General features: G+C 31.9%; 1 protein-coding gene across 1 annotated transcript; it reads right to left on the bottom strand.

Annotated features, from left to right (window-relative positions):
- Positions 1–4,678: 4,678 nt before the first annotated feature.
- On the bottom strand, positions 4,679–6,757 carry LOC110111780. The gene has a single exon (XM_020843785.1). It carries the CDS (start codon positions 6,755–6,757, stop codon positions 4,679–4,681), a length of 2,079 nt encoding a protein of 692 aa, XP_020699444.1.
- Between the last annotated feature and the right edge of the window lie 6,220 nt (positions 6,758–12,977).

Below are 12,977 nucleotides of genomic sequence, written 5' to 3'. Positions count from 1 at the left end.
GTTGGAACTCGCGGAAAATTTTGGGGGAGAGGTCGACGCAGGAGATGATTTTTGATTATGATGAAGCAGCCTGACTGTATGCACCTTGGATGGACTGTATTTGGTTGGCAACGTTGGTGGCTCAATGTGGCTTGTTGGCTTGGTTCCCTGACATTTTATTTGTTCCTCCTTGGATGGCCCCTCCTTCGCAACTAGGTACCGGTCTGAGTTCTTTTGCTTCTAATTTGGTCTGTTTTCTCTCAGATTGTTTGAATTTGTTGCTTTTTGTGTTTCCCTAATTGTAATTCTCCTGATGTGGCCCTGCTGTGGTCTTGTGGTGTATCTTTTGCTATTAATATATATTTTATTTTGATTAAAAAAAAAAAAAAAGGGAATGCTATCCACTCTTTGTGCATCCCACATAACGTTCAACAATCAATAATATCTCCCAATTATATTTGCTGCTCTTCCATCTTTCTCTATGAAACTCTTGGTATGTTATGAAATTGCTATAATTTATATTTATACTATGCCATACCAGTGAGAAGAAATGATGTCAATAAATTCTCTTCATTATATGCCTTATCTACCGTGTGCATATATATAGCACCAAAATTTATTCAAATAAACTTCCATTATTTAATATGCTATTTTTCTTAACCAAAATCTCTCACTCCCTCTCACTATTTTTTGTCGGTGTTGTGTATATATATGAAGAGATTATGCTTAATGAGACATCTTCATTGAATAATGGAGGTAATGGCACAACTTGTTATGTGACATGAATCAAAGAAGAATTCACCATCAAATGAGGATGTTATAGAGTTCATACTTAATAAGTGATCATCGTCTCACATGCTTTAGAAAAAGCATAGATTGTAGTGCCACAGCCTTCCTTTTAGAACAAATTGTAGAAGCCTTCGCCATTAATTAATAAGACCATAACATAATATTGCAAATTATCAGGCACAAAGAGAAAGGCGCTCAATGGGAATTTTTTATCCTAATTAATTGAAAAACTAGCTATGGGCTAAGTTATTTCTGTTTAGAAGTTTCTTCTTCTCACCGCTCGATACCCTCCAATGATAGGAAATAGTTCAAGAGGTCAGTCTTGTTAGGAAATAGTAAGGCTTTATTTTGTTTTGTATTTTTCACCATCAAAATTCACTTTTAGTTAGAGCTTTCATTTTGCTTTATTTTGTTTTGTATTTTTCACCATCAAAATTCACAATAGTTTCAAGATTGAAGCAATTTAAAATGTTGGGTATTCAATTTCTGTTATATGAAAAAAAATGTTGGGAATGCATGTGATATGTTCTCAAGAGCTGATATGATGTATTTAATTTATGTTATATTTATGTGGTATAGTATATCGTGTTTACTATTTTTATTTTGTTATCTATTTTGTATTCTTAACTATTAGGCCTATTTGATTGAGGAGAAATTATTACGTAGGGAAGTTGAACGATGTCCAGAGGCCAATCAGAATGCTCCACATCATCAATACACAGCTATGTATTGGATGAAGTGGTAAGTTTTGACTGGCCTCCGAACTTAGACGTCCGCACATGATAATTTCTATATTCTGAGACACTTAGATTCTGACGTTGTTTTGAGTAATCTGTTATGGTTCTATTTTATCACTATTTTATTGAAGATTTCGTACAAATAGCTTGCATTGTCCATCTATTTTGCTATGCTTAGCTTTTGTTATTTTATTTATTAAAAAATTAAGAAGGTTATGTGTTGCCTAATGAGCTATGGTTTGCTCATGCCTACTATTTTGCATATGTTTTAGGATGGGTAAGGGAAAAGAAAAGGTTGAGTAGGGAGAGATTGCATATTCTCATTTATTTGTAGGTATATTTTATTTAGAGATTTAGACAGTCATGACTTTTTTGTTTTTGTACTATATTATTTTTCAACATGTACTATTTTTAAATAATTATTTTAATTATATAAATTGTTGATATAAATAAAAATATATATTTGATGATTGGTATTTTTCGTATTATATGAAGTGAATTAGTGACTAAATAATATGTAAAAATTGAAAACTCTAAAATTCTCTCCAAATAGGTTTTAAGGAATTTGTCCTATGATAATCCTACCTGAAGTGACTGTTTTATATTGGGTTATGTTGGATCACAAAAATTTCTTATACAACAACAACAACATCATCAAGCATTTATCCCACTATATGGGGTCGGCTACATGAATCCTTTTTCTCCATTGTGCCATGTTAAAAGTCAAATTCTCGTTTAAATCTAATAAAGAAAGATCATTTCTAATATTTTCTATCCAAGTCTTTTTAGGTCAACAAAAATATCCTATAGGAAGTGAAAAATACGAAGATTTTATGATTTATTTGATTAAATTTATATTTTATTACAAAAATATGAGGATAATTTTGCACTGATTAAACTTTCACAAAGTAAATTTTTATTTGTTATAGAGATTGAAATTTTGAATATTTTGAATATTTTCTGAAAAATTATACAACAAGTGTTTTAAAATTTATACTATTTTTATTGAATAGAAAATAATCTAGACTCTGAAAATTAGTGTTCTAGTAAGATTAAAGTATTAAAATATTATTCTATACAATCTATGATAAATTGATTATATTTTAAAATTATGAATTTTCGCTCAATAGTATATTCTATTGCCTACTATTATAACAAGTGGGAAATTTTGCACTAAGTATCTTTACACTTTAATTGTTAAATTGTAATGAATTACGAGTTATATTGATTGAAGTATGTGAGTTTTGATATAAAAATGTCTGATATGAGATATAAGGGCTAGAATTTTTTTGATTCTGTTTAGGACATGAAATTTGAAAATCTTTGAAATTTTATTAGTTGCGAGTCATAAGGGGACAGAAACTTAAATTATGTTTGGAAGATGGAGAATTCTATTCGGAATTATAAAGGGTCAGAATATTTAGATTATGTCTAGGACCAAGGAAATCTGTTATATTCTATTTTTAAAATAAAGGTCTTATGAAATTTAGTTTATTTAATTTCTCGGTATTATTATTTGAATATTTGGATAACTATTATGCTATTATGATTTGCTCGGCCTAGTAATTTATTAAATTGGATATGAATATTCTAAAAAAATTGTTTAATAAAATAAATATTTGAAAATTTTGATAGAAATTTTTGGTATGTTGAGCGCTATGATTTTGCTTTCTATTTTATGAGTTGGGGAAAGGGAATGATTCAGTTGAATAACAATTTCAAGAATATGATATGAATCTTTGGGCATTTATTCATTTAATTTTTTGCACAATCATGACTAGTTTTTATTACTATGTTACATACCTTTTATTTATAGTCATGCCCTATAATTATATATATAATTTTAATGATAAATAAAAAAACAAATCCTTTGAATGAATTTATATTCAACACTAGAGATTATTAGTAGCTCCATGTTCAATGTTTTTTTAAAATTTTAATTTGGAAGATAAAATTTGAAAAAATAACAAAACTAGATCTTGGAATTTGTCTGTTACAGCTCAACACGATTAGACATGTTGAGTAAATGGCCTGATCAAGTTGGGTTATGACGCCAAACAATTCCAAAGATTCGAGGAGAAGAATGTAAAGAATATATTCGTCCTAGAATAAGCATCAAATGCTTCTAAACCTACAAAAGCTGGAAGGATTTTATTTATTTTCTTTAGTGGCAAGTAAGAGAACCTGCTCATATCCGGGAATAACTTCTACATTAAATATAGTTTTCTATGCTATCATACCATACTAATTATTGCATGAAATTAATAATAATAATAATAATCAGTACACCTGCATCTGACCTAGTTTTTATCAGGATAAATTTATTGTGTCGCATGTCCTCAATATTATTATTATCTAATCATATATGTCATTATTTAAGGATTTCACAGTGGCTTTGATTAACATTGGGATAGGTTGAATTTTGTAATGATTATAACTACAGTTTAACCAATTTAGAAAAAGTAGAAAGAAGATACATAACAATTATTGTATTGGCAGTTGAGGATAAGCAATGAATTGATAATTATATTTATCTCAAAAAAAATTTCAAGATTACAAAACTATTTTAACAAAGTTAGATCAAACTTTTCAAACCAAAATGTTCACTATATTTAAGTCAAGTAAAAGTTTAAATTACGTCAGGCTAAGATTCCTCGGGTAGGAGGTGAAGACCCAATGATTCTTAAGGATTCCCAAAGACATGGAATAGGGAAAGGATGAGAGAGAGTGTCATAAATAGTTTTGGTAGTCTAAATAATACTTGTATGGTGAGATCATAAGTAATTCAAGTATTACGTGTATTTGAGATATACAAGTGAACACATGCGTACAACAGGATAAATTTTTGAGAAGATGCTGCAAATTAGAACAAGATTGAAGCCAACAAGTAGATGATCACAAGCTGCCTGATGCCTGATGACAATAAAAAAGATCATTGAAGAGATCCACCACAATCATATTGTGCTAGTTAGAAGAAAATTCTTTCTTTCTAAGGAGGGTTTAAGTAAAACCAATGAGCTAGACATGAATTAAGCAACAATAAGTTATTATGCCAAAAGCATGTGTGATGAAATTTTGGGGGAAGTAGAAACACAAAGGAAGACAAAAAAAAAGAATACGAACTAAGAAACTAGAATAAATAAAACATTATTGCAATCAAAGGCGTTATTTGCTTATAAGTTCAAATGAGATTTGATCTCAGAGAGGAAATCCCATATTTTATCATAAACACCATAAATAGCAGCTACTGGTTCGTCTAGAATATTTGCATTTATATTTTTGTTGAGAAGCCACACAAAAGTCAAGAGATCGTCTCCTATACTCAACTGCTTCATATGTATGTTTCCCTTTGAACTCATCGCTACTTTCTGCAAAAGCTCTACCCATGCTGTGGTTATGACTTGCCATCTCTCTTCCTCACTAATAACTAACATCAAATGAGCAAGCACTCGTGCTGTACCAAACAAAGATGTAATAAGGTTGCCAAATTCTATTGGTGTCTCTTTCATCTTCATGCACGCCTCAACTATTTCATTTGGCATTTGTAAATGATGACCATCATAACTCTTATGAATGAACTCAACCATATCTTTAATAACCTTCCCAGCAAGTATATGGCTCTCTCCTCCCATGTTTGACATCATATATGATCGTATCATCACTGTATGCATCATATAGTTGGACAAGTACTTACAAGTTTCCATTTTGGTGCTCGTTCTCTTTACTCCTTTCAATCTATTTTTTTCTACTTCCATCTTAGTTTGATGAGGTTCCAAGAGATGTTGAGACTCTGAATTCCAATAAAAGCAAAGATCTGTAGTGATGTGCCATATCAGAACTTGTTTTTCAAGGGAGAACTTCTCAAAAAGCTGAACAAATGGCTCTACAGCCCAATTACGGATGGTTGTTACTTGTCGAAGTGAAGATGAGCCCGCTGGTTCATTGAAATCAAATAAGTCTAAATGAATGCGGCTTTTTAAATGGGAAACAATCAACTCTAGAACATCTTGTGTTGCCTGCACAGGCTGTATTGTATGTAAGGTGAATGTTTCTAGTTTAATACTTTCCCCAATTAAGGGAGTTATATTCAACTTTATTTCTTGCACAAATCTTAGCCTTTTTGCAACCCAACTCATCATCCTATGTTGAAGAGTTTTATTGGGTGAAGAAATTGAGAGACAATTACTGAGTAGATTCAACTGTGGCAACTTTATCGACCAATACTTTCTCTTAGGACATGCCTTTTTAATTCTAACAAAAAATTTTGCAAGTAATACACTCCATTTGCTTAGCTTCTTAACATTAAGGAGATAAACTATCATCCTGTCAGAAAACATAAGCATGACAGTAGCCATAAAGTCGAGGCATATAGAGGTTGCAAGAAGGACGTAGGTGATGGCTACATCAAGCTTATTAAAATCATTCTTTGGCTCTAAAATAAAGAGCGAGAAAGCCAGCAAAATGCAAGTAGAACAGAGAACTCGGAGAACATACCCAAGTATGGAGTGATTTACAATGGACTTAGTATAAAACTCATCATAAGCATTACTAAGCTCCTTTCTTATAACCATCAAAACCTCCTCTGCTGATATATTCATGAAAATTGTTTTAATTATCAAATACTTATCAGAGTATGGAGCAACATCAATAAAAGAAGGCTTAGCAGCATAGTATAACCAAAAATCTTGACTCAAAGCATTCAAATCATTTGTTCTTTCTAATTTTGTTGGTGATAGGGGGTTGATGGAACTCTGAATGCCTTCAACACTGGCTTTGTATAGTGAGTAAGAACGCTCTACATATTTTATGATGCCGACTAAGAATATCAAGAGGGTGGGCATGAGTAGGCGGGTGTCGGGAAGGGATCGGAAGAGAACATAAAAGGCAATAAAGAGCTCGTATCCAAGCCCGAGAAGATGGCGAGCCCAAAGTTCATTATCTTCCATAGAGTAAGCAGTAATAGTGTCAGGGCCACCAAGATGAAGGATTAGGAAGGGAGCCCAAAAAGCGATGACGACGTTGGAGGAGGAGGAATCATCCATGTTGCTACTTAGGTTGCCAAGGGCAAAGCTGGCAACCCAATCAGCCAAGATGTAGCTGACCCAAACGACCATTCGTATCCATCTCGAGGTGGAAGTTCTTCTCAGGCGGCCGAGGAAGATAAGAATAATTTGGATGGATAGGCTAAGTAAAATCAAGACACGAACGTCCCAGTTGTTCCACAATTGTTTGTACTTTAGTGGGATTTCCATTAATCCTTTACAAAAAAAATAAAATGTTAAAAATCAATTGATGATAAACTAATAATATTGTGCATCATTAAATTGTTTAGAATTTTTTGGAATAAAATTAATATTGGTATTTAAAAAATATATATTGATTTATCTTAGGTATTATATAACAAACTCATCTTAATTTTTATTAATTAGTGAGAATATTTATCAAATTTAATAACAATTGAAAATAGATATCTTAGAAGCTGATTATTATAGCACTAATATCATATGATAATGATTTCAAAGCTGAGGAATTTACTTAAAGATGGGTACAAAAAAATATTTTATTCATTAGTCATACATAGCGCTCATATAAAAGCAAAAATAACAATATTAAATTCCATAATGATAAAATTTTGATAAAAATATCTTACAAAAAATTTCAACATTTGCTAGTTATAATATATCTTTTAACTTGGCCCCTACATTTACTGAATAATCTATAAAAATATTGCAACTCAAATTCATAAGCACACTTAGACATTAATAAAAAAAAGTTGAGCTTCTATAAGCAAGAGTTGGAGAGGCTGCTCACCAATTTAAATCACTAAACAAATGAGCAACAGCAGCAACTGAAGAGATGGAAATTTTTATTTCCCTCATCAGACTGTGAACGAAATCCCTTTATAAATAGCTTCTTGTTATGTAGTGCAGGAGCATAAATCAAAGAGTTTCCATCATACTTGAATGCAACGTAACATATATCCTCTCTTTGTTTTTTTGTCGCAGGAAGAAAAGTATAAGGCATATTGCTTTATTTACTTGAATGCAAGGCAAGGGTGGCATATGTAGCTTTATGTGAATATTACAAAAAAAAAAAAAACTTCACTAACCATTGAGGCACATTAGAAACAAATGAGATGTTTGCTATCCACTCGGTCAGATCAGATTGACGGCCGAGAACTTCGGCGGACTGTATCTACACGAGTCTTTCTTCAATGTTCAATTTAATACTCACTAACCTTTTTTTCCTTTAATAACGATAATTATTATCAATAATTATTAGTTATTATTAATATTTTACAACTATTGCCATTTGATAATATTTTATGAGCGGTATAATAAATTCCCTTCATCATAATTATTATCATTAACAATACTTTGTTAATAATGTAATTATGCAATAGAATATCTGCCTCCTTTTCTTCATTTTCTGCTTCAAATCAGGAATCTCGGGCATGTGGAAAGAATAGAATGCAAGAAAATCAGAGTTCGGTGGCTTGCTCGTACGTTGAAGAAACAAAAAAAAAAATCAGAGCTCGCACGGGCCTGTATGGTTGCCTTGATCGGAGTCAAGTGCAGAGACGGGAGGCCGGCGAGTGGATTTCACCGGGCCAAATAGGCGGAGGTTTGCTTCAATCGAAACTGTAGATGATGGTGGCAGGGGCCTATTTGTGCCAATTCACCAGGCCAAATAGACGAAGTCGGGTCAGGCGTCGAGTCAAGAACTCTGTTCTCTTGTTCTGAAATTTGATTCTCCGTTTGGAGATCGTCTTCTTGGCCGGCATTTTTTCTGGAGCTGGTGTAGCTCTCGTTCAGTTTTTGAGTTATTTGTTAGGCATACTGTTTCGTTATCAAACTGAAGATTTTCTCGGGTACATTTAGGCAAATTAAAGAAAAATTTACACGCACATCATATACACAAGCTTCAAACTCAAAACCTATTGATTGGCAACCAACAGATCAAGAACTGAAGTCCTTTAGAACCTTAAAATATCTATCCGATTTATTGTGATCAACCTTGAATGATAAGTGGGCTTCAAAAACAAGCACAAAATAAATATATGAGAAAATGACTACATAGAAGAAAAGCAAAGTAACAAGAAAGCAAATTGATTTGTTTTTATCAACCATAAATCATGCATGCTCTTATATATACTCCTGTAGTCTATTAATGGTAAATTAGAAAGTGAGCAATTTCAGGGTTAGAGAAACCTTATTGATGGATTACTTATTTGAGTTGAAAAAATGCATAAAATAAAAGATATTCAATTCATGCTCGGCTTAATTTTCATTTATAAAAGATGAAAAATAACCAATATCAAACAAATATTTGGATAAATAATACACAAGTTGATGGGCCTAATTTTCATTTATACTCTTATTTTGCAATTTTAGCCATCAAAATTGACTTTTAGAAAGAAAGAGCTTTCATTTTGCATCTTCATCGCCAAAAACACAAAGCAATAAGAAGTGTTAGTAAGTCCCAACAAGATTGGAAAAATGAGGCCATACCATTAAAGGATGCATTGGGTGGTGGGCCTATATATGAAGAAGAAACTTCAAGGAAAAAAGCTACAGAAGTTTCAGTGTAGCCTTTGCTTAATTATGATGAAACTTTGCTTTGCTAGGAAGAAAAACAAGACATTTATGTAATTAGAAGAAAACCAACAAACGTTTAAAGATTGAAGCAATTTCAAATGTTAAGAATTTAATTTATATTTTATGAAATGATTTGTTGGGAATGAATGTGATATGTTATCAATAGCTGATATGATGTATTTAATTCCTATTATATGTGATATAGTATGTTGAGTTTATTATTTTTATTTTGTTATCCATTCGGTGTTCTAATATGGTAGGTTTTTTCTGAGACACTGTATATTCTGACATTGCTTTGAGTAATATGTTATGGTTCTGCTTTGTTACTATTTTATTGAAGGTTTTGTACAAATAGCTTGCTTTGCCCTTCTATTCAGCTATGATTAGCTTTTGTTATTCTATTTATTTAAAAATTAAGAAGGCTTTGTTTAGCCTATTGAGCCATGGTTTGCTCATATCTGCTATTTTGCATATGTTTTAGGATAGAGTAAGGGAAAAGAACGGTTTGATTAGAGAGAGGTTGCATGTTCTGATCTATCTGTAGGTATATTTTATTAAAAGATTTTGCCAATCATGACTTTTTTGTTCTGTACTATATTCTTCCGCATCATGTATTGTTTGCAAATGATTATTTAGGTTATATAAATTTTGGATATAAATGGGAAAAGATATTTGATAGTGAGTATTTTTCGTATTTATCTAAACTAAATTAGTTGCTATGCAATCAGTACAAATTGAAATTTTAAAATTCTCTCCAATTACGTTATTGGAATTCTACCCTATTATAATCCGACATGATGTTATTGTTTCGTATCTGGGTTATACCGATAAAATTATGATAAATATTTTCACGACTAATATTGTTAAAATTTATTTTCATGGCATAGTGAGGCTCCATGGCTTCCTCATATCATAGTGGATCAAGATGTTTACTTTTTAGCCACATTTGAAAAAGCAATGTGGACAAATAGAAACACTGTAATGAACAAATAGACAAAGTGAATAACAATAATATAAAAAATCTCATATTCTCTCTCATCCTCCTACTGTGCTCTAGTAATCTTGGTTTCCCCTGGTGGTTGTTTTGTGTTTAATTTTTGTTAGGATTTTTTGTAGGTTCATTTTGCCTGAGTTTCTCGATCTTTTTCCAAGGGCCTTCTGACTTTAGATTTAGTATTTTTGCGGTTATCATGACGACTCCTCCGACCACCTCTGTATCTAACCCTTGAGGGGTTCCTTCGAGTGGTTTGATGGCTTCAAAATATGGTTTCTTTGCTCTAAATGCTAGTGAAAATCCTTCTACCTCTCGATCCTTTAAAGATGTTGTTACTGGTATGTCTTCTTTTAAGAGCTTGGCTTGTCATTTAAAATGTTGTATGTTAAGGGTGACATGATGATTTTGATTTCTGATGAGGATGTTATGAACTTAGTGTCCCCTTTTTAGTTTACCTTGGTTGGTAAGTTTTCTATTCCTAGACCTAATCTTGACTATATTTATTTATTTTTGGAAATATGAAATTATATGAGGGGTTTTCGGCTGGTTTAGTTGATGCTCGGAATGTTGTGATTCAACTTTCAAATGGTTTGGATTATAGTCATATTTTTGCGAGAAGAACTTACTATATCAATAATTTTCAAATGAAGTTGTTGAAATGGACCCTAGTTTTTATATTAAAGAGGAGTCTCCCATAATTCTGATTTGCCTTACTTTCCTGAATCCTTGTATTCGTTATTTTTGACCTGCTTGTGCTTCATGCTTTAGGTTTTATTTTTTGTAGACCAATGCAAACTGATCAAGCAACCACTTCTAAATCAAGGCACTTTGGTAGCAAGGATCTTAGTGAAATGGATATTACCAAAAAGCATCCTAGAGAGATCTGGCTTGGGTCAAAATCATTAGGTTATTTACAGAAAGTGGAATTTGATAATATACCTGATTTTTGCAACCATTGTAAGATTTATGGTCATTTGATGAATGAATGTTTTGTGCTTCACCCTATATGAAAAAACAACCTAATACTGCTAAAGGTGGTGCAGGGAATCCGATTGGGGAGGAGGATGATAATGGGGTGGGTGTTCAAGATCATCAGATCCCTCGATTTTCTGGTGCTTTGCCTGTAGGTGATGACATGGAATTCATTCCTTCTCATAATAACGCAATGGGGTGTGTGTTCAGGATCATCAAGTTTCTTTGTTCCTAATGTTAGTAAGGTTCAAGAAAGTGTTATCAATAGTTTCATGTAATCACTTGGATCTAAGGAGTATAAGGATAAATTTGATGATGGTTTACTAAGGTTAAAAAATGTAAAAATATCAAGGCCCTTCTAGCATCTACTCTTATGGTCACCAGGGCTGTAAATCCCTCAAGCATTGTTAATGGTTAAGACCTTGATTTGGAATATGAAGGGTGTGTATGGCTCTGTCTCTTGGGACAGAGTGAGGAATTTATGTAGGATTTATAATATTTATATTTTAGTTTTACTTGAACCTCTTAATACTTTGACTAATTTAATTTTGACTGAGAATATGCTTGGTTTTAATATGGCTTGTGCTAAATGTTCAAATAAAATTTGAATTTTTGGAAATTACCTGTTAAAATGGATATTATCTTTGATTTTCTTCAAATTGTACATACCAAAATTGATTGTCAGAAATTTTTTTGTTGTGCCTCTTTTGTCTATTCTTCTTACTCGAGGTTGGATAGGAAAACTCGTTGGAAGCAATTATGTGATTTCTCTCCTATTATTGATAATCCTTGGTTGGTTGGTGGGGATTTTAATACAATTTCCAATGTGTCTGAAAGGATTTGGGGTAATATACCTAACTCCTTTGCTATAGAAGACTTTAATAATATGATTTTGAATTGTTATTTACTTGATACTGATTTTTCTGGAATTGCTTTAGCTTGGAATAGATCTTTCATGTGGCAAAGACTCGATCTGATATTTTTTAATGATTCTTTGATTTCCAAATATCTCAGGTCTCATGCTGAGCATTATTTGAGCAGAACTTTGTTTGATCACTACCCTTTTCTTCTGAGTATCAATTTCCAAAATACTTCTACTAAGCTTACTTTTAGATTACAAAATATGAGGCTTCTTGATGATTCCTTTTTTCATGCCTTGGAAGTAATTGGCATGCCCCCTCATTTCTTAACGATAATATTGCTGGTATGCTTAGATTGTGGTATAAACTTAAAAAATTAAAATAAAAATTGAGGTGGTAAAATAAATATGTTTTTAAGAACATTTCTCTAATATCTTAGAGGTTGAGAGTAATGTTGCTTCTTCAGACAAAACCTATATAGTTAATTCTTCTGTTGAGAACCTTTTTCTTTGTTGAAAGAAACTAAAATTGTTCTTTTTAAACTCCAAGAGAAGAAAAATATTTATTTGAGACTACATGCTACTTCTAAATTCTTGGTTGAAGGTGATATGAATACCAAATTTCTTTTATAATATTGTTAATCCTAAAAAAGATGCTAATTATATTTATAAGATTTACCATCTTAATGGCTCTGTTATTGAGTCGGTTGATCTAATTCATGCATATGGTGTTGATTATTTTCAAAATATTTTCAATAATGTGTTTATTCCTGATTTGGAGGTCGATCAATCTTTTATTCATTTCTAGATTAGTGATGATGTAGATAATTTATTTCTGATCCATGCCCTTGTAAAAGCGGAAATTTGGGATACTATTAAAAGTATGAATTCTAATTCTATGGCTAGCCCATATAGCTTCACCACTAATTTTTTTAAAAAGCTGTGGGCTATTATTAAAGGTGATTTGGTGAGAGCTGTGAAGGATTTCTTTATTGGAAACCCTTATCCTAAATCTTTCACTACAACTTCCATTGCCTTCATTCCCAAGA

Source organism: Dendrobium catenatum, unplaced genomic scaffold, assembly GCF_001605985.2.
Source record: "Dendrobium catenatum unplaced genomic scaffold, ASM160598v2 fragScaff_scaffold_621, whole genome shotgun sequence".
NCBI lineage: Eukaryota > Viridiplantae > Streptophyta > Magnoliopsida > Asparagales > Orchidaceae > Dendrobium > Dendrobium catenatum.
Note: the sequence above shows the minus strand (reverse complement) of the source record. Positions and strands in the feature narration are given on the sequence as shown.

Coding starts and splice junctions, on each gene's coding strand:
- LOC110111780 (XM_020843785.1), bottom strand. CDS start 6,757: ATGGAAATCCCACTAAAGTACAAACAATTGTGGAACAACTGGGACGTT.